Source organism: Mesoplodon bidens (genome assembly GCF_964165515.1).
Source record: "Mesoplodon bidens genome assembly, chromosome: 19".
Taxonomy (NCBI): domain Eukaryota; kingdom Metazoa; phylum Chordata; class Mammalia; order Artiodactyla; family Ziphiidae; genus Mesoplodon; species Mesoplodon bidens.
In genome coordinates, this window is record NC_138179.1 from 4,763,926 (window position 1) to 4,783,293 (window position 19,368).

The 19,368-nt window shown below is 58.0% G+C and overlaps 1 protein-coding gene across 3 annotated transcripts in view; it reads right to left on the minus strand.

Annotated features, from left to right (window-relative positions):
* Positions 1-1,759: 1,759 nt before the first annotated feature.
* CUEDC1 (CUE domain containing 1) overlaps positions 1,760-19,368 on the minus strand; it is a 75,731-nt gene continuing 58,122 nt past the window's right edge. For 2 of the 3 annotated variants that reach the window (XM_081218191.1, XM_081218192.1), the window contains 9 exons: positions 17,362-17,489; positions 12,325-12,451; positions 11,435-11,627; positions 10,249-10,335; positions 8,558-8,629; positions 7,622-7,715; positions 6,466-6,524; positions 5,544-5,614; positions 1,760-3,316 (listed from right to left, as the gene is read on the minus strand). In XM_081218191.1, the coding sequence (XP_081074317.1) occupies positions 5,547-5,614; positions 6,466-6,524; positions 7,622-7,715; positions 8,558-8,629; positions 10,249-10,335; positions 11,435-11,627; positions 12,325-12,451; positions 17,362-17,489 (828 nt within the window). In that variant the 3' untranslated portion in view covers positions 1,760-3,316; positions 5,544-5,546. Of the gene's footprint in view, positions 3,317-3,377; positions 3,671-5,543; positions 5,615-6,465; positions 6,525-7,621; positions 7,716-8,557; positions 8,630-10,248; positions 10,336-11,434; positions 11,628-12,324; positions 12,452-17,361; positions 17,490-19,368 lie in introns of those variants that run through there. The other variant, XM_081218193.1, reaches the window with a different exon arrangement.

Genomic DNA, 19,368 nt, shown 5'->3' on the forward strand with positions numbered 1-19,368 from the left:
GGTTCTCAAACGTATCAGAATCATCTGGAAGGCTTGTTCAACTACACCCCAGGTTCGGACTCAGGAGGTCTGGAGTAGGGCCTGATGACATTCATTTCTAATAAGCTCACGAGTGATGCCCATGCTGCTGGCCCGTAGAGCACACTTTGAGCAGCAGGGGTATAGAGGGTGGAGCACAGGTTTTGAAGTCAGGCAGCCCTGGCCCCTTTTCTGACTTCACACCTTGCTAGCTCTTAGGTAAGTTACTTAACCTTTCTGAATTGTCATTTCATCATCTGTAAAGTGGCCATTATTGGGCAAGATTAATTGGGCTAATATGAAACACCTAACAGACTGCTTAGCTGTGCTGGTCCTCAAACTGGATTGCAAACTGGAGCGTGAACTTGAATTACCTGAGGCGCTTTCAAAGAAACCAACCTATAACTGCTGATTTCGTTGGTGTAGGGTACTGAGCATCAGGATTTTTTAAACTACTCTGGTAATTCTACTCTGCAGCCAGTACTAGGTACTGACCTAACACCATGGCTCCCAAACTTTAGTGCATATCAGAAGCACAGACTGCTGGGCTGCACCCCCAGAGTTTCTGACTCAGTTTGGGGTGGGGTTGAGAATTGGCATTTCTAACAAGGTCCCAGGTGCTGGTGCTATGCTGGCGGTGGGGGGATTTACACTGATCAACAGCTATCAGTAAAGAAGGCACAGAGCAGGGATGAGAAGATAATCTTGGGTTGCTGAGGTCCAAACACCAGGTCTGGAGCTTCACCAGCTGTCCAGGTACGTCAATTTACAAGCCCACCTCGGTCTACCTGGGCTGGGGGCAGGGCAGGGGTGGGGGCAAAACATTTTTGTAGGGGAGGCAGGAAGAACCTGCGTTGTTTATCCAGAAGGAGAAAGGCCACTGAACTAAAACATGGCATGGGGAGGGGGGGACTTCCCTGGCGGTCCACTGGCTAAGACTCCATGTTCCCAATGCAAGGGGCCCAGCTTCCATCCCTGGTCAGGGAACTAGATCCTACATGCTGCAACTAAGAGTTCACATGCCGCAACTAAAGATCCCTCATGCCACCACGAAGATCCCGCGTGCCGTGACTACGACCCGGTGCAGCCAAGTAAATGATCAAATAAACAAATAAATATTAAAAACAAAAACAAAAAAACATGGCATCAGGGAGAGAGCAGTGACTTGGCCTGGGTGACTCGGAGCCCAGAAGTAAGTTGTGTGGGTTGAAGCCACAAAGAGGCCCACAGCTCAACACCAGGAAGAACTTTTTAACCTTGAAAACCGCCCTGTCTAAAAAGGGCACCAGCCTCCTCCTTTGGCAGTGAGCTCCCTGGCGCGGGAGGTAGTTCACCGAAGCCTGGGAGTAGGGAAAGCGAGAGGGGTTTGAACCGGAAGGTGTCTGCGGGCCCTTTGAAGCCTGAGACTACACATCCCCGCAGCTCCAGGCGAGACGTTATTCTGGCAGCTTTCTGTTTATTTAGGAAGGTGACCGGCTGGAGCTCTCGCAACAGACTGGTGTTTCCCTGGCCTGTCAGCAAGCGGTTTACTTACTTTCCCAGGCAAACAGGAAGGCGGACAGCGCCAGCAGGTGGGCGAGGCTGCGGTGCGGCACAGGGGCCACCTGAGGGGCGCTGCGGGGAGGCCGAGCCCCGGGGCCCCGCGGGCACTGCGGGTGGGCCGGGCAGGCGGCCCACGGGCGCGGGGTGCCGGGGGGAGGGGGAGGAGGAGGGTCAGCCCACGCGCCGCCACGTCAGAGCACCAAGAGAACACCAAGTGTTTATTACACGAATTCCTGTGAAACTGCTCCAAGAAAAAACCCACACGGAGGAGAAAAAAACAAAAACAAAAAAACTGACAAAGCCACACACACGGACGGGGGCGTGGGGGTGGGGGGGCGACTGGCGCTCCCCCTCTTCTGTGCCGGTCATCAGGGGCCCTTGGGGGGCGGCAGCCCTTCCGCACTCGCTCGGGATGCTGAGCCGGGCCAGGGTCCCCCTCCAGCACCGCGGGGAGCCCGTCACGCCCTCATTACCTCGAGGTGGCTTACGGCCACCAAGCCCCGCCAGGCTTGGGCCCGCTCCCAACGCCCCACCGCCGTGCCGCTGGGCTGGCTCCCCGCTCGGGCCCTGGCCCCGTGCCTGCCCGGCTCCCCGGTTCTCCCGAGGTCAGCGCCTTCCCGTCTGCAGCTGGGCCACAGGAGCCCGGCCGCCCCTCCCTCCCGTTGGCAGTGGTTGGTGCCGGGTCAGGTTCGTAGGACCCTTGTTTTCCTCCTGGCCATTTGCCTTCTCACTCTTGGCAAGGGGCACCCAGCAAGCCCTTCTGCCCCAGGGGCTCGGGCCCGGCTGGCAGCCTCTCCTTCTTGCCCCTCAGTCCTGCACCTTCTCAGGGTTACTAAAGACCTGGCCGCTGCCCACCCTTAATGAGAGCAGAACGTCTAGTCCAACTGGGGAGTCAGAGCCCCTGGAGCCCCCACTGTCGTGGGACTACAGGATCCCATCCAGAACGGACTTTTGTCTTCTGTCAGAGTAAAGACTGCCCCTGCCTAGCTAGAATCCACCAGCTCCGGGGTGGCCAGCCTCCCCGTCCCCGCTGGGGGCCCTTGCCAGCCCCTAACAGAGGCAGCCCGAGGGGCCCAGGCAGGGTACTCAGCAGATACCTCTCTGCGATGGCCCATCACTCCTCAGAGCGGGCCCGAGTGACTGCCCGGGGCTCTCTCACCCAGAGCTCCGTGCAGGGGTGTGCCAAGGACCAGCACCCCCGGGGAAAGACTGAGATGCAGAAGGCCATGGGAATAAAGGACCCTAGGTGCCCAGAAGGGAGCTGGGGATGGGGGTAGGGGATCAGGCAGTGTCTGTGGCCCGACAGGAGAGACCAGGACAAGAGGAGGGCAGGGGCTCCACCTTCAGGCCAACGAGCCTCTGGTAGGATCATCCTCCCCTTTTGGGTACTCCAACCTTTGCCAGTTTTCTGGGTGTTTTTTTTTTTTTTTTTTAAGAAGTGGGGTTAGATCCTACATTTCCACTCGTTCCCCATAGAACAGCCTGGCTACAAAAGGGACTGGGGTTGGCTGTTGCCTCCACCCTCAGGCCCTTCCTCCAATCACAGCATGCAACTCCGAAGTTCTAAGTCCCTTGGGAAGTGGCAGTGGCAGTGGCAGTGGCTGGGCTGGACTGGACTGTGGCCGGAGAACCACTGGGCCTCAGAACTCAAGCACCATCCATCCGGCTGCAGCTGGGCTCTTCAGCGGAGGGCCGGTTTGCTCTCTGGCTGCCTCTACCGGGTCAGATGGTCTCCGGCGAGGAGAAACTGCTGCATCTGGCAGGAAAAAGGGATGGGAGAAGTCTTTTTCAGTGGAGCCCAGGGGTCTTTCCTCACCACTTGTTCCTGGAGAGATGGTTCTGGGCAGAAGCTTCTAAAGACAGGAGGCTTCTCCTTCCCCCAGGGACTCTATGTCAGCCTTGGAAATCTGCCTGCGGCCACACCCACCAATCCAAGCTCCTAGAAACATTCCAACTTGCAAAACAGCAGGGACTCTGGCAGCTAGAGATGGAGTGGTGGGGCGGGGGGTGAAGCAGCTGTCTGTGAAGGGCTGAGAGGTGTGCCTGGGTACCTGGGTGCCTGGCCCGTTCTGTGATACAGCGGTAGCCCAGCTGAGCACACCAAGGGCCCCTGTAGGGGCAGAAAGGTAAAATGGGATCAGAATTTGGCAGGATCCCCACACCAAGCTGAGGAGTCTTCACTTGGAAGACCCATTCAGAGAGCAAGGGAGAAGTGGAACTCTAGTGGTGTCCTGGTGATGGGTGAACAGAGCAGGGGCAGTGAAGAGACCAGCAGCTATTACCCAGGTGACGAGAGTCTGCCAGGGCAGTGACGCGAGGAATAAAGCAGAGAAATGAACTGGGGAAATCAGAAGTGGGACTGTCCAGCTTTCAGTGAGCTGACATCCAGGGCTAGAAAGACCATCGTGGGCACAGCTGGGGCTGTGGAGTGGATTTGGAGAACTCAGATGGAGATTCAGATTTGGGAGCCAACTGCACAGAAGTATTGCTGATGCCATAAGAGAGGCTGGTGGCACCGCTAGGGAGAGGGAGTAAGGAGACTTTGAAGAGGGTCAAGCCCAGAGCTATGGGGAGAGCTGGGATTGAGGCAGTGCAAGGAGCCATGGGAGCCCAAAAGCGCACAGAGAATCAACGGCAGAGAGAACGCGGATCCAGGATTCCTGGGGCCACAGGAGCCAAGGGAGGGCAGTTTCAGGGGAGACGATGGGCATGGCGTGCAGAGACAGCACCAGAGGATGCGGAGCAGGAAAAGGCCCAGGACCTGGCAGGTGATCCTGAGTCAGTCTGGGGGTGGGGGTGGGGGTGGGGGTGGGCAGCTGGCAATGGGTGAAGGAGGATGCACTTTTCTGCAAACTGGGTGACGATGGAAAATATTGAGGACTCTTGGTTTTTAAGATGGGACGAGGAGGATGTAGACTTGAGGAAGGAAAGGGAAAAGCTGGAAGATTCAGGAAAGAAAGAAATGATGAGGAAGGTCCTGATAAGGGGTGGCTTTGGGCCAGCACGTTTCCCGGGGGACCAGTGGGAAGGAGGTGGCAGCGACACTGCACGGGAGGCGGGGGTCCTCCCCCCCGGCTGGCTTTATTTCAGCATTCCGGATACCTGGGAAGCGTGGGTGCAGCCACAGGGGTGGGGAGAGCCTGAGAGAACACAAGAGGTCTGGAAGGGCCTGGTGGAGGGTGGCGAGTCAGCTAGAGGTGACGTGAAGGCCAGCCACCCAGGCTGAGGGGAGAGGGCGCCTGTACTCTTCCTGGCTGTGTCCTCCCCACCCTGGTTTCTCCGCTCCACTACAGCTACCCTGAGGGTAGCAAGTATTTCTCCATAGCCTGAAACAGGGCCATACCTGCCACACCGTGAGCTCAAGAAAGCCCTGTAGATAGCTGACCACTGGGACCAGGACAGCGGCTGGGGGCAGGGTGGGCAGGCCGCTTCCTGATGGGGGAGGGGCTGGAAGAGGGACAGGTTCCCCTGAGCCCTGGAGGAGGTGTTGACATTCCCTGTTTCTTCCCCAGGGATGCACTGGGCAAGAGGAGGAAAAGCAGCCTGGAGGCCCATGGCTCCAGCCAGACACAGAGCTGTCTTAGAGGGGCCGTTTCCCTCCTCTTCCCACCACCGAAACCCAAGAGGCAACGGCAGAGTTCTGTGCGGACACGGCCGGGTGAGGTCGTCTCAGTTTTTCTTAAATTGTTCTTAGTGTGCTGTGTGGATCCTGGACTCTCTTCTCAACTGTGCTGTAAACTATTCAAGGTCAAAGCAGGATCTTTCTTTTCCTGTTCCTAGCATCTGGCTTAGGCAGGTGTGATTATCTTTTGTCAAATGAATCAATAATGCAAAACACTAGTACCCCCACGCACACGTCCCCCGCCATAACAACAAGGGAAAAATCCCCGGACCTGCGCCATCTAGTTGCCTGAACCTGATGCCTCTGGCCCACGGGGAAGACCACGCTCTGGGGTGTGGGGTAGGGCCGTCCTGCGCCTTACCTCTTACTGTCCTTCTCTTAGTGCTTCCTCCACCTTGGGCACCTCCTGTCGCCTTCCCCGGAAGTCTTCGTCTGAAAAGCAGAGGAAAGCACCTCACCCTCCCCCCTGCAGGGCCTCACTCAGGCCCGTCTCCCGTCTCCCAGGCTGGGCAAGATGGCTGACCCAACTCTCTCCACCCGTTTGCCGGGGCCCACGCTGATCCCCGGGAGCGACGCGTGGGTCTGGTGAGGGGCAACTGGGCCCGGTGCGGGGTCAGGACCCCTGGCTGCTGCTCTGTCTGTTGATGAGCTCTGAGGCCGTGGACAACTTCTCCCCTCAGTCTCCTCATCTATAAAATGCGACGGGGACGTGGGACTGTCCAGATGACCGCCACGGCCCTTCTAGCCCTTGTTTCTGGATGTCTCCTGAGCGTCAAAGGGTTCCTCTGCTCTGAGGCCTGATGATCGGGGTTCAGCTGTGGGCCTGGGAAGGTCGGAGGCAGTGTCTGCTGGCCCACATGCCTTTGGGAGGGACTGAATGAACGCTGGAGGGCCTCTGGGGCCCGACACTGAAACTGCCCAGCGCTCGGCTCTCAAGGGGAGGCCCTTCCATGTGGGTGGGCCTGTCTGTCCCCTCACACCCCAGAGAATATTCCCCAGAAACAGCACTCGGCGCTTTGTGCTCCAGGTAAAGATTTAGGTGGAGATGTGGCTGGGCCCCTTTTCAGAAGTGGAAGGGAGAGGCAATATGGACCAAGTCAGAGCGGGGGGCGGGGGGACCATTTCCCTGGGTCACCTGCCCACCAACCCTGATATGTCCCCCAGGTTGGGTGTCCCCTCCTTTACAGTCTGGGTTCACCTGTGAAACACCCAGGCCCTCCTCTTGGAGGACCACCCATCACAGGCAACTCAGAGCCCCGACCTCCCTGCCCTCCCCGCCTCACCGCACGTGTGGCCCTCCACGTCGTCCAGGAGATTGGCTGTTGAAGCCGCAGCCCCCAGTCTGCCGGGCCGTTCAGGAAAACTGTCCCAGGGATGGGGGGCGCTCCCTGTCCCTGGACTTCTACCCCCGCTCCAAGCTCAGGAGGCCTTCACCGCACCTGCCTTATCCCCCCAAACTCCCCAATACCTCCCGCAGGCTCCTTTTCTTGGGGTCAACTGAGCAGCCAGGCGCTGACTCTCTCACCCGGCTCCCACCTCTGGAGATAGAGAAGGAACTTTCTCCCTGTTCTCCTTTGGCTGCTCAGCTTCTTTAATAATATCCTGGGCCCTGTTTGACAAGCATGGATGGAAGTCTGGGTAAAATTGTGGAAAACCATATCTTTACTGGAGGAACTAAGAGTGAGAAGGCAGGGCCAACACGTGAGAGGAGGAGGTGGAAAGGTCTGTGGATCAATTCAACTTAAGGAATTAGGGGGGCTTCCCTGGTGGCACAGTGGTTAAGAATCCGCCTGCCAACGCAGGGGACACGGGTTCGGGCCCTGGTCCAGGAAGATCCCACATGCCGTGGGGCAGCTAAGCCCTTGCGCCATAACTGCTGAGCCTGCGCTCTGGAGCCTGCGAGCCACAACTACTGAAGCCCGTGCGCCTAGAGCCTGTGCTCCGCAACGAGAGAAGCCACCGCAGTGAGAAGCCCGCGCACCGCAATGAAGAGTGGCCCCCGCTCTCCGCAACTAGAGAAAAACCTGCGTGCAGCAACGAACACCCAACGCAGCCAAAAATTAATAAAATAAAATAATTAATTTTAAAAAAGAAAGAAAGAAAGAAATTAGGCAAAGGTTTGCTGATTTCCATGGAAGGACGAAGTTTTCTCTCAAGATGCAGATTACCCCAGACAAAAAGTTAAAAAGTGGTAGGACAGCTTCTGAGCCTACAGGGGGCCTACACTGGCCTGTGCCCCATGCCTGGTGACGGGGGGTCAACATTTGCGGCAAGAGGTAGGGCAGCGCCAGGCTGGCAGCTGGGCCCACGGCGGGAGAGGGGAGAGTCGCACGGCCCGGCCCCGCTCCGGGGGAGGGTGCGGCCTCAGGGAGTCCAGCCCAGGGTTTTCAGCACCCTTAGCACCACCGCTGCCACCCAGTGCCGGGCTGGAAAGGATACGACTGATGCTTCAACAAGTGTTTCCTCTTTGACTTCCTCATCTTGGTCTTCTCCGAGAAGGCCCTGGCCAGTTCAAACAGCTTCCTCCGGGTGGCTAGGGGCAGAGAGACCTGTGAGCCGGCAGCCAGAGCGGCAGGGAGCTGCCCCCCCAGGACTGGGGCAGGCGGGCAGGCTGGTGGGGGAGGGGAAGGGGTGACAGCCATCGCAGACGGGGGTCAGGCTGGTGCCGTGGCGGAGTGAGGCTGCCATCCTGGGTCGGCCGGCAGAGGCCGCACAGGCCGCCGAGAGCCTGGCCAGGGACCGCAGCCAGCAGCTGAGATCCGGCTACTCCTCCTTCCCCAGCCGTGACAGACGGCTTCGCATCTTGGCTTTCCTCCTGCCACCTCCCCTTCTCCCCTCTCCACCTCCAGGGCTGGTTCTGGGATTTCCATGACTAATGCGAGATTTTCTCTGAAATGGAGCCTGAGAGGATGGCAGCCTCATTCACGCATGGTTGTGGGTCTGGGGGGTGGGGTGGAGGGGAAGGCGGGACCCGGCTGGCAGGACTTTGTGGGAAGGGGCCACTGACCCGGTGGACCGCCCACCCACAGAACGTGGACTTAGCTTGGGCCTCCCCACTCAGGCCCGGCCCGGCCAAGCCCCCTCAAGCCCCAGAGAATGTGAACTCTAAAACGGCGGGGGACAGGGGGGTGCGGTGTCCAGCACGTTATTTTTCTGCAGACAGATGGCTCAAGAGGATTTAAAACGTAATTTGTATCCAGACTCCGTTGCACAGGGAAGCGAGGCAGGGGAAAGCTGAGGGAGCCAGCCCGTGATTAAAATGTCACTTGGGCTCACCAAGAGTCAGCTGCACTAAAAGTCCGGTGGCTCCCTCCCTCCCAGGAGGCCACAGGCCTGTCTTAGAAGAGCTGGGGAGGGGGCGTGGGCTGGACTCACATTTTCCCATGTGTTTCAACTTGTCCCTGAATAAGGCATCTTCAGACACAGCGGGGTTGTTGTCGCTGGTTCCTGGAAGCGGGGAGGACACCTCTGAGGGCCAGTGGCTGCCCAAGGCCCGGGGAGGCGGGTCAGGGCTGTCCCCACAGGACAGGGGCTCAGCCCCACCCTTCCACTTGAGGAAGGGAGCCAAGAGCAGGCTCCTGCCCTAACGGGGAGGGAGCTTAACGCAAGGAGGACGCCAGGGTTCAAGGAGCATTTCTTTCCCCACCCAAGCCTCACTCTCCCCTTTTCTGTAAAAAGGGTCAGTGGTCTGGTCTGTACGTGTGGAGGGCCGGCTCCCGCAGGCTCCCCGCTGTCTGTTCCTCTGACCCCTCTGCATTCCGTGAAGGCCCTTTGGTAGCTTGAAATCAGCCACGATGGGAGTGTTTACACCATGGAAGCTACCAGATGCTAAGCACTGGGGCTTCCCCTGCACCCCGACAGGCTGTTACACATTCACCAGCACGTGGCCAGCCTGCCTGCGTCCTGACGTGGTGCGCCGAGTCTCCCCATTCACTCAGCACCCACTTGGGTCCCTCACTGCCCTTCTAAAGCTCCCATGCTAATCCCGAGTCACCTTGCCTGCTAAGCCCCTGTGAGTCACTCTGATCCACCTCAGCGGTCCAGGTGTCTATGGTTAATTTGGGATCAAGGACAAGAGGCTGCTGTTAAACCCCCAGATGCATATCTGGGGGGACCTAAGCTCCCAGCCTGTCGCGTATGAATCAGTTCGACAGGATTTTCTCTCTTCAAGCTGATCCCAGGCTGAGCTCCCCGTCCTTTCCCCCCCTCCCCCATTCTACCACGCGATGTAAGATCTGTTTCGGGCAAGAGCTGCGGATTCTTCCTCTGAGGCGGGCAGCCTGTGTGTGTGTGGTGGGCACTGGCTGACCAGGGGCCACTGTGCACACACACAGGCAGAGTCCAGATGTCGAGTATGGAACCGGGACCTTCAGGGTGTCCCCAGCTCCAGCTTGACCCTCGTCCGTGCAGCCCAGCGGCCTGCTGTCCACCCCTGGCCCTCCTTCAGCCACTGAGGCAATTCTTGCTTCTCACCACCCTGGACATGAAGCTTCCAATTCTATTCCTCCAACACTAAGGCAGAGCCTGGCCCGTGGCAGATATTCCCCAGCTACTGAATGAATGAATGAATGAATGAACTCTTCCCAGATTGATCCTGCCCTTCCCCGCCAACATGTTTCTGCCATAATTAACAAGTGTGTCCTCAGCCTTGCTGCTTCATTCTGCCTGTTTCTTGGATGCATCTGCAGTGTTTGTTCCCAGTAAAACCATAAGCTCCCCCGGGGCAGTGACCCAGTCTCTGAGTCCCCTGCCACCCCACCTCCGACACCCCCTGGGACATTACGTGGTGTGGTGTGTCCCCTTCTTGCCCGTGCTCCAGGCACCTCCAAGGACTTCAGCCAGTCCGTTGGCCAATCCCGGGTGTGGGTTGCAGCAGCCGCTGGGTTGGTAAGAACCCGGGGCTGCTGAGTGGAGGGGCCGTCTCCCTCTCGGTGAGGATGGAGAAGAGGGAGAAACCTCCCCACCAGCCTGTTTCCTCAGCCTACCCCCAAACTCCAAATATGCAAACCACAGTGGGGTGTGAGCCCCGACACCCTCCAAGCTCTCTCTTAGGAAGGCAAGGTTACCTGGGACAGGAGCGGGAAAGTCAAAGTCATTTCCCACAGCTACGCTGCTGCTGGATGTAGATTTCTGGGACTCGTATTTCAATCGATCTGGAAAAGGACCACATTCTGGTCGGGGAAGTTAGCTCCCACCCAGGGGCAGCCTGCGCTGAGATGCAGGAGGCTGTTATAGAGGCCAAACCCCCAGAATCACACACACACACACATGCACACACGAAATACGTGCACACACGACGCCTACGGGCTCTCAAAGAACCAGAACTGGGCTTCCCTGGTGGCGCAGTGGTTGAGAGTCCGTCTGCCGATGTAGGGGACGCGGGTTCGTGCCCCGGTCCGGGAGGATCCCTCATGCCGCGGAGCGGCTGGACCCGTGAGCCATGCCCGCTGAGCCCGTGCGTCCGGAGCCTGTGCTCCGCAACGGGAGAGGCCACAACAGTGAGAGGCCCACGGACCGCAAAAAAAAAAAAAAAAAAAACACAACAAAGAACCAGAACTCTCAAAGATACAGAAACTACTGCCCTGACAACCACCTGCAGTGTCAGAACGTCAAAATTAGAAGGACCCTGGGAAGTCGGAGAGTCCAGCCCTTCATTTAAAAGGAAAGACCCCGAGACCCCCAGCACCTTTAATGCAGAGCTGGGACCAGCCTTGGGCCTCCTCTGTCTCAGGCCAGACTTCTCCCTGCGCACTGTGCTCCCTCCCCCAAAACACAGTCAGACACACACACGTGCACACACACACCCTCCCACAGGCCCCTCGCTGTACCCCCATCAAACACTCCCACCCTGAAGGGGGAAGGCAGCCAGGCTGGGGGCAGTAGAGTGCTGGGCCCAAGGACAACTCAAACACCCAAAAGACTCAGGAGCCCCTGCTCTAATGTCCTCTGCTCAGGGAGGCACCCACGGACCCAATCGCTCTATTCCTGGAGCTCCTGACACATGGTGCCGAAGCCAGTGCCTGGCACAGAGCAGACAGGCAGGGGAGCAAGGGAAGGGCACCGCTCTCTCTCTCTCTGAGTTCCAGAGGAGGGAAGCGGTGGCTGGTGACTCAGGTCCCTGTTGGCAGAATTCTGAGGCTCCCACCAGAATAACTCAACAGCAGAGGCCACCCCGAGCCCCAAGGCTAAAGCCAACATCAGCCCCTCCTTAGCCATGGAGCAGCAGCCGCAGCGCCCCACCCGGGGCACCACCTCTCTCCAGGGCAAGGAGGAAGTCGCGGTTGCGCTGCAGCTCCTTCATGAACTCCTCGTTCTGCAGGAAGAGCGCGATCCTCTCGTCCTCCAGGTATTGCTTCCAGCGGTTCTCCTGGTCCCGGGGTCCGGGCCCGGCCGTGAGGGGCCGGCCTCCCTCTGTGCTCGCAGGCTTGGAGCCCCCGGAGGTAGCCTGAGGAGGGGAGCGAGCATGTGGGTCGCCTACTCACAAGGACGCACGCTGCACAGACATCCACGCACACCTGGGGGTACACGTGTCCTTCACAGGATGCTGTGGCCGCACCCTGTGGCCAGCACCTCCTATCTAACTTAACAGGCCAGAGCCCTCTCTGCTGAGGAAGCAGCAAGGGCTTAAGAACTACTCCCCACCTCCTCCACCTTGGACCCCAGCCCCCCACCTTCCTTCATCAAAACCTGAATAGTCCTGAAGAGTGATCTGAGACCTGCTCGGGGTCCCCAAACTCAAAGCTCTCCCTGTCTAAGCTGTCTCAGGGGAGACCCCTTGCCAAGGGCCAGCCTCTGCGGAGGAGCACCCTGGCCCTTCCCCAGGGGAGGGAAGGAAGGTGCTCTGGTCCTGTGCCGTTGACAGCTCCCCACCCCCCGCCCCTGCCCACCTCCCTCCAGCCTGGGGTGATGGCTGCAGCCAGGGAGCGTCCTCAGGGCTGTCGTCACCTTCCTGGGTGGAAGAGGGAACCTCCCGGCCCAGACAGGAAATGAGGCTTTTGGTTCAGTGTTCTCTCCCTCCAAACCCAGGGCAACAGAAATAGCTCAGCCTGGGCTCAAACAGCAGGGAGTGACCCTGGCTGGCATGAGCGGGGTGGGCAAGCAGAGCTGCTGCACAGGCCAGGGGCGGGGGAATCCTCCGTTACCTGTATGCTGTCCAGCTGCTGGGGCAGGATGCGGAGAAAGTCTTCCGGGAGGTTGCCTAGCAGCGGGGGGTTCCAGTTCCGATAGCGCCTCTGGCCGGAAGGGGGCGCCGAGCCCAGCACGTCGATGCTGCAGGGTGAGAGGTGACGAGCAGGAGGGAAGAGTCAGGCCCACACACAGGTGTCCTGGCCCAGCACACCAAGACCCCGCTCAGACTGGCACTGCTGCTCCGGGGCCTCCCGCGGCCTCCGCGGCCTCTGGCACAAAGCCGCAGCACGCTCGCTCCGCTTCTCAACCAGGCTTCGGCTGACCCCCAGCCTCTGGGCCCTGGGCTCGGCTGCACTGGATGTTCAACTACTCGGCGCCTTCAGGGTCTCTGGGCCTAGAGAGCTCTGTGTTGCCGGCGCTCATATGAGCGCTGTGGATTTTGACGTGGACGTGGCAGTCATGGTCCTTCATGCTTCTCCCCCTGGCACCTCGCATGACGCGAGCTCCTCCTGGCTGCTGAGTGCCAGGCGTGCTCCGAGCGAAAGCAGCCCAGCCCGCCCCAGTGCTGGGTCGCTAGGGTCGGGGGACATGGGGACACCAGGATCCCTAGAGGGTAAGCGGATCTAGGCTCCAGTTCCGGCGCAGCCACAAGCCAGCCACGTGGTCCTGGGTGAGCCCCTGTCCCCTCTGGGGCTCGGTCTCCTACAAGCTGCTGTCTGCCTGCCCAGGTGCGTGGGAGGCCCTTGGGAGGCTGTCTTGAACAACGTGCTGAAAAGGCACCTGGAGGTGTGCGATCGGAAGGGTCCTTGTTCCAAGCGGCGCTGGGGAACCGCTCCCCTGGGCCAAGGCAGAGGCCAACAGCGAGGCGGAGAGGAGAGGCAGGAGACCCTGGCACGTGGCCTCCCTGACCCCCAGCCTCCCGCCCTGCCGTCCTGGCCTGAGGGCGGCCTGGGGCCTGGCCAGGAGCTCCCCACAGCTCCTCGGCAGCCTGCAGCGTGGCAACCGCAGGACACGTGTTCTGCTGAATCAGGGAAATGACACACAGAGAAGGCAGCCGAGGGCCGGGAGCCACTCTCTCTCTCGGGCCTGGCTCCGATTTGGTCTCAAGCTCCAGGAATCCCGCCCGCCCCCTCACTGGAGGGGAGCTTTTCCGGGCTGCCCCTGACTATGGAAATAACTTCCTTTCCTTTTCTATTTTGGGCGGGTGGCCTGGCGGCCGAGGGGGAAGGGTGGGGGCGGCAGCAGACAGGATAACAAGCCGCTAAGTGCCTGGTGGGAGCTCAGCTCTCAGACAGGAGCCAAGAAACCCCGGGGCCCCTCTCACTGTACAGATGCGGGAGTGGTCCAGAGAAGAGCCTGCCTCAGGGCCCGGGACTCCCATTCCTGGGCGCCTTGCCTTCTCCAGCGCTCAGCCACCTCCTATCACTGCTGGTGGCTTCATTCTTCTCCGAGGCCCAGAGAGTCAAGGGGGTGGATACCCCATCCCTCTGGGACTCGAGGGCCTTCTTTGGTCGACCCCGGCACCCTTCCTCCAGCTTCAGGGTCTTCATCTGGGACATGGGTGCCCACCCCAACTCAATCACACCCACAGCTACCCAGGAAAGCCATGGAGAGAGAGCCCCGGAGCTGCAGCCGGACCCCTCTAGCCGTTTGTTACTGAGAATCCACGTCGGGAGGGGACGAGGAGTAGGAGGCTGAGAGTCCCTCGCTGCTGGGCCCGCGGTCCTGGAGGAGGGGCAGGCCCAGCCCCCTGCCCTGGCACCGGCTGAGGTCAGCCCACAGCTGTGAGAGCCAGGGGGGACCCTGAGCACAAGGCGGCCCAGGCAACTCCACTGTGGTCAGAAAGGAATGTCAGAAATGAGCTGAGAGGCAAATAAAAAACTTCCAAGGCTGTAATTTCAATGGAAGAACAGCAGGTGGCCTGTGAGGAGGGGTGCCTCTGGGCTTCAGCGCCTGTCATTCATTCAGGAAAGGACAGGCTGGGCGAGGGGAAGGAGAGAGAAGGCTTGGGGGGGAGTGCTCTCTGGACCCCAGAACTAGAACTGCATGCCCCATCAGACCCCCAGGCTTACCCAAAGAATATCAGAGCCCAGAAGGATTTCAGCAACAAGCCTTCCAGGCAAGATTTTTGGTAAAGACTAGACACTGAGGCCCAGATGGGGTCAGGCCTGTCCTGGAACACAGAGATCATCCTGCTAAAACCTGGGCCCAGGAATCCTGGCATTCCAGGCGCGCTCCCCTGGGATCAGCCTGCCTCTCTGTGCCCCAGCAGGGCCAGCTCCCAAACCCTCTTCCATCTTCACTCTCAAAGGCACCCCAGAGACTGGAGGTGGCAGAGGGGAGTCAGGCCATTCCTGCCCCCAACCCCCCCCCCACTCAAATCTGATTGGCCCCAGCAGCCAGAGAGAGATTCCTAAAACACTAACCTCACCCCGTCACTCTCCAGCTTAAACCCCCGGCTGGAGGATAAGGTCAAAGCTCCTTGGAGGACCCTCAAGGGCTTCCATGATCTTCTCACCCCTCCAGCCTCACCCAGCCATTCCATACTTCCTGCAGTTCCCTCAGATGGTGCCCTCTTTCCTGCCTCCAGGCCCTTGCACATGCTGTTCCCTTTGCCTGGAGCGCCCGACTGTCCTCCGCTTTACCAGCTCACTGCTTGGACATCAGTTCCTCTAGGCTGCCTTCCCTGTACCCTGCCGCGCATCTCTGCCTCCCCCAGACCCTGATCTCCTTGGGAGGTCAAGGCGGGGCTGTATTCATCTCTGTATCACACGTGGTTCAGCACCTGCATGCTTCAGGTGACTCCATAAACGCTGGAAATGCATGTCCTGGATGGAGAGACTGAATGAGGCCCTGGAAATGGGCTGGGGGTGGATCTGGGCCTAGCAGGGCCATCCCGGGGCAAAGGGGCACGTGCTCAGAGGCTGGCCCTGCTTCCTCTGAGCGCTGGCCTCTGAGGGCAGCCTTACCCCTGGTCTCAATGTTCACTGTCAGAGCTGACCTCAGAGGCCCACTGTGCAGCCAGGGGCAGGAGGGAGCAGTAAAGCACTGGTGACAGGTCTGGTTCATACCCGGCACTGTGCTAAGGGCCCCCCACACACACAATACCTCATTCAACCCTCACAAGAGTGCTGAGGCGGGGATTAGTATTCCCATTTCACAGATGAGGCAAATGAAGCTCAGAGACGTTAAGCAGTGAGCCAAAGGCACCTCAAGAATCAGAAGTTAGGCAGCTAAAGGAGGCGGGCTGGGGAGAACACTCTGCCTCTGTCTGACTTCACAACTAAGTTCTCTTCCCTGTATCCACCCCCAGGCCAGCAAAGCCTTCATTTCCGGGTCAGGCTCCTGAACCTGAGGCAAGGGCAGTAACTTGTCCAAAGGCATGAGCAAGACCTCCTGAGCCTTGGTCTAGTGCTGAGGTCATTTTGCCCCCAACTGGGGCTCCCATCACTGGGCTACACTACCCCTACCCTACTTCACCCCAGCATACACAGAGGAGGGGAGGGAGGATGCGGCCAGGATATCCATGCCAGGTTTACAAAGGGATTCTGTCTCTTATGGGCTCAGTTTTCTCTTCAGAAAAATAGGCAGAACTATTCTGCCTAATAGAAACTGTACTTTTTGCAAAAGCATCTTGGGATATTTAAAACATGTCAAAGGAAAATCATTTAGCCCTGGGCATCATGACCCATCCTGGGCTGCAAGTCCTGCCAAGGTCTCACCCAGACCTATCCGCTTCCCCCTGCTTTGCCCCATTACAGCCTCTGGCATCACTTGTGACGGAGGACCTCAGCTCCGCTCCCGTCCCTGGCTCGAAACAATGCTTCCTCCTCCCCCCATAACTGTCTAGGCCTCCGTCAGCTCCCTGAGCTGCAATCACAGAGGTTTTTCTCATTAGGGGGATGACAGGACACAGCAGGGAAGAGCATTTGTTGGCTTTGGAGTCAGAAATGACCTGGGTTCAAATCCCAGCTCTGTAGTCTTAGGGAAGTTATGAAACCTCTCTGAGGCTCAGTTTCCTCATCTGTAAAATGAGGATGACAACAGTGCCTGCCTCACAAATTGTCAGAGGGTTTGAATGCGACGGCGTAGGTAAAGAACCTTGTCAGTTTCAGGCATTTGAAGGGCGCTTAGTAAACGGTAGGTGTTATTATTATCTATACCTGTATGATCACAGAGTTCTCCACCACCACTATCTGGGGCTCCCAAGATCCCCAGAAGGGAAGATCCACTGGAACAAGTTCCCTGTCCCATCATGTCCCCCCACCCCTCCCCACCCCAGGCCTGAGTTATTCTCAGGACCAGCAGCTCCAGGAAAAAGAGGCACCTGGGCTCCAACGGCCCTCCTCAAACACAGAGCCCAGAAAAACAAGCACTTCAGAGACCCAGGGACCCAGCTGGCAACCAGCTTCATTTTAAACTTCCAAACTACAGAGTCCCTGATCTGGACGAAGCCTCCAGGGACCTAACCCTTCTGCTTCCAATGACTGAATTACCCCAGAAAAAGAGACCAACTTGCTCCCATTGCTTAAAAATCCCCACAACATCCCTAGAACAGGGAGAGCGAATAGATACCCATTCCACCAATTACTGATGACTGCTGGGAGTGCTGTTTGGAGGAGGACTCTGAGGTTCTGTCTCAGCTTAGCAGGAAAGAGCACAGTGATCAATTAGTAATGTTTGCCATGGGCTCAGGAGCGGAAGTGTCAGGACACATTCCATGTGCTTGTCATCCCCACTCTGCATCTCCCTTGACTATAAACTTCCAGAAAGCAAAGGCTGAGCGTCGTCTATCTCTGTGTCCTGTCCAGTGTTCAGCATAGCATCTAGTCTGGAGTAGGAATTTAGTGGATGTCTGTGCTTGCAATTCTTACAGTTTGAAAGTTCTCTTTGGTATCTGTAGCTAAAATGCCTCTGCTGCAGTAGAAGCCTGTTCTTGGTGGAACAGTATACCCAAGGGTCCAGTCAAGTTTCCCACTGTGTTTCTACTCAATCCCAAGCCCTGATCCCTTCCCCATCGCCTCGCGTTCTGAGAGGAGACAGATTCTTACCGGGGAGGTGGAGTCGGGGGAGCCAGAGGGTAAGGCCTGTCGAACATGTGCATGTGGTAGGCTGGAGGGGAGTACACAGGCGGGGGCTCCTCATCAGAGCTATCAGGTTCCAAGGTCCTTTCCAAAATCTGTATCAGAGACAACAAAGAAAGAAATATTAACAATCCTTCCTTGAATTTAAATAACATTTAGACAAAATCAAGTGTGGGCGAGGATGTGTAGTAAGGGAACTCTGCTGCTGCTGGTGGGAGTGTAAAGTGATATGACCAGCACTCTGCAAAACCGTTTGGCTTCCTGTACTAACGCTCAGCACATGGGCTACTTCCGAGCCCACGATTCCAACATACACAGCAGACGTGAAAGGACTTCTCCCCAGAGGAATGCTCCATGCAGCGTTAGCCATCCAAGTAAGGCTCAAAACCAGGCAAAACATGGGACTGCCCTGGTGGCACAGTGGTCAGGACTCCACGCTCCCAATGCAGGGGGCCTGGGTTCGATCTAGATCCCACATGCATGCCACAACTAAGAGCTCGTAGGCAACAACTAAGGAGCCCAAGTGTCTCAACTAAGGAGCCAGCGAGCCGCAACTCAGGAGCCCGCCTGTCGTGACTAAGACCCGGCGCAACGAAATAAATAAATAAATAAGTAAACATGTGGGGGTGAAAAACAGGCAAAACAAATTCACAGGGATTGCAGTTGGAACAGTGTGACCTCTGGGGGTGGGGAAGGCTGAGAAGGGGCACAAGGGGGATTCCAGGCTCTGTTGATGTTTCTTGATCCAGGTGCTGAAGAAACTTCACCGAGCTGCGTACTTGTGACTCATGGACTCTTCTGTCCCTGTGTTACTTTTGATAAATAACTTTAACATCATTCCTACCTCTCAGAGTACTTCCACATCGATTATCTCATCTTAAGCTCAAACAACTTGGCAAAGTAGGCTATGGATCATTACCCCCATTTTACAGATGAGGAAACTGAGGCCCAGGCTGACCGATTAACATGGCAAGAGCCACACACTGTTTCTACAACTGAGTCTTCAACTTAGATGTGGTCTCTACAGCAAGAGTGCCTCCTTCACACACAATGCCTGCACACCCAGGTTGGATTCTCAGGGCAGACAGCAGCAAAGGGAGAGCCCAGGCTCTTTCTTGGCCTCCTCTCCTCATCCAGGAGCCAGAGAAAGGGGCAGGAGAGGCCAAGGCTGGGCAAAGGCCAGGCTTCCTGCCATATGGACTGACCTGAGCCCTTCTGCAAAGAAGTCTGGAGCAGGAGGAAGCCATCAACCTGGAGAGCCCAGGTCACACAACCCCACCCCCGCGCCCTCCTCTCCAGCTCTGTGCCCATCTCCTCCAAGACCAAAGAACGTGGGAAGGGCTCAGAGGCTGTCAATTGGCCCAAAATTTGCACCCCAAGTGAATCTGCAGAAATCACTGCTAAGATGTCTCTGCACATCCCTGCCTGAGCCCAGCCATGCCCAGGCACCCAGTCTCAAAGGGACACCACGGCGGGCGGGCAGGTGGGTGAGTGAGCACGCACGTGCGCGTGTGCACACACACACACACACACACACTGCCACGCTTTGTACACGCACAGCCAGCCTGACCCGAGGAGGCCTCCTGCTCTGGAATGCACTGACGTTCTTTCCTTTGAGCCAGAAAGTACTTAAACAGATGCTTTTGCAGAAAAAGAAGAATGCAGCTGCTTTTCGGGCCACTGCTCTCCTTACCCCAAACTTCCACAAGAAAAAGAGAGAGAGCACACTGTCAACTCCAGCGCTGCTCACTGGCACACACTTGCACAACCTCCAGTGCCCGGCACACACTGCTCTGAGGGACAGGGTTCCACGCTGGGGCCTGTAGGCCGAGCCCCTCCCCCCCAGTGGCTGGCCTGGACTGTCCCCCACCCCGAAGCAGGTCTGCGCGAGACGGGCGAGGAGGGGAAGGCTCAGTAGGAACTGCTCCCAGAAGGAAGCCGCTTGGGGTTCCTCTGACTGGGGCCCATAGCAGC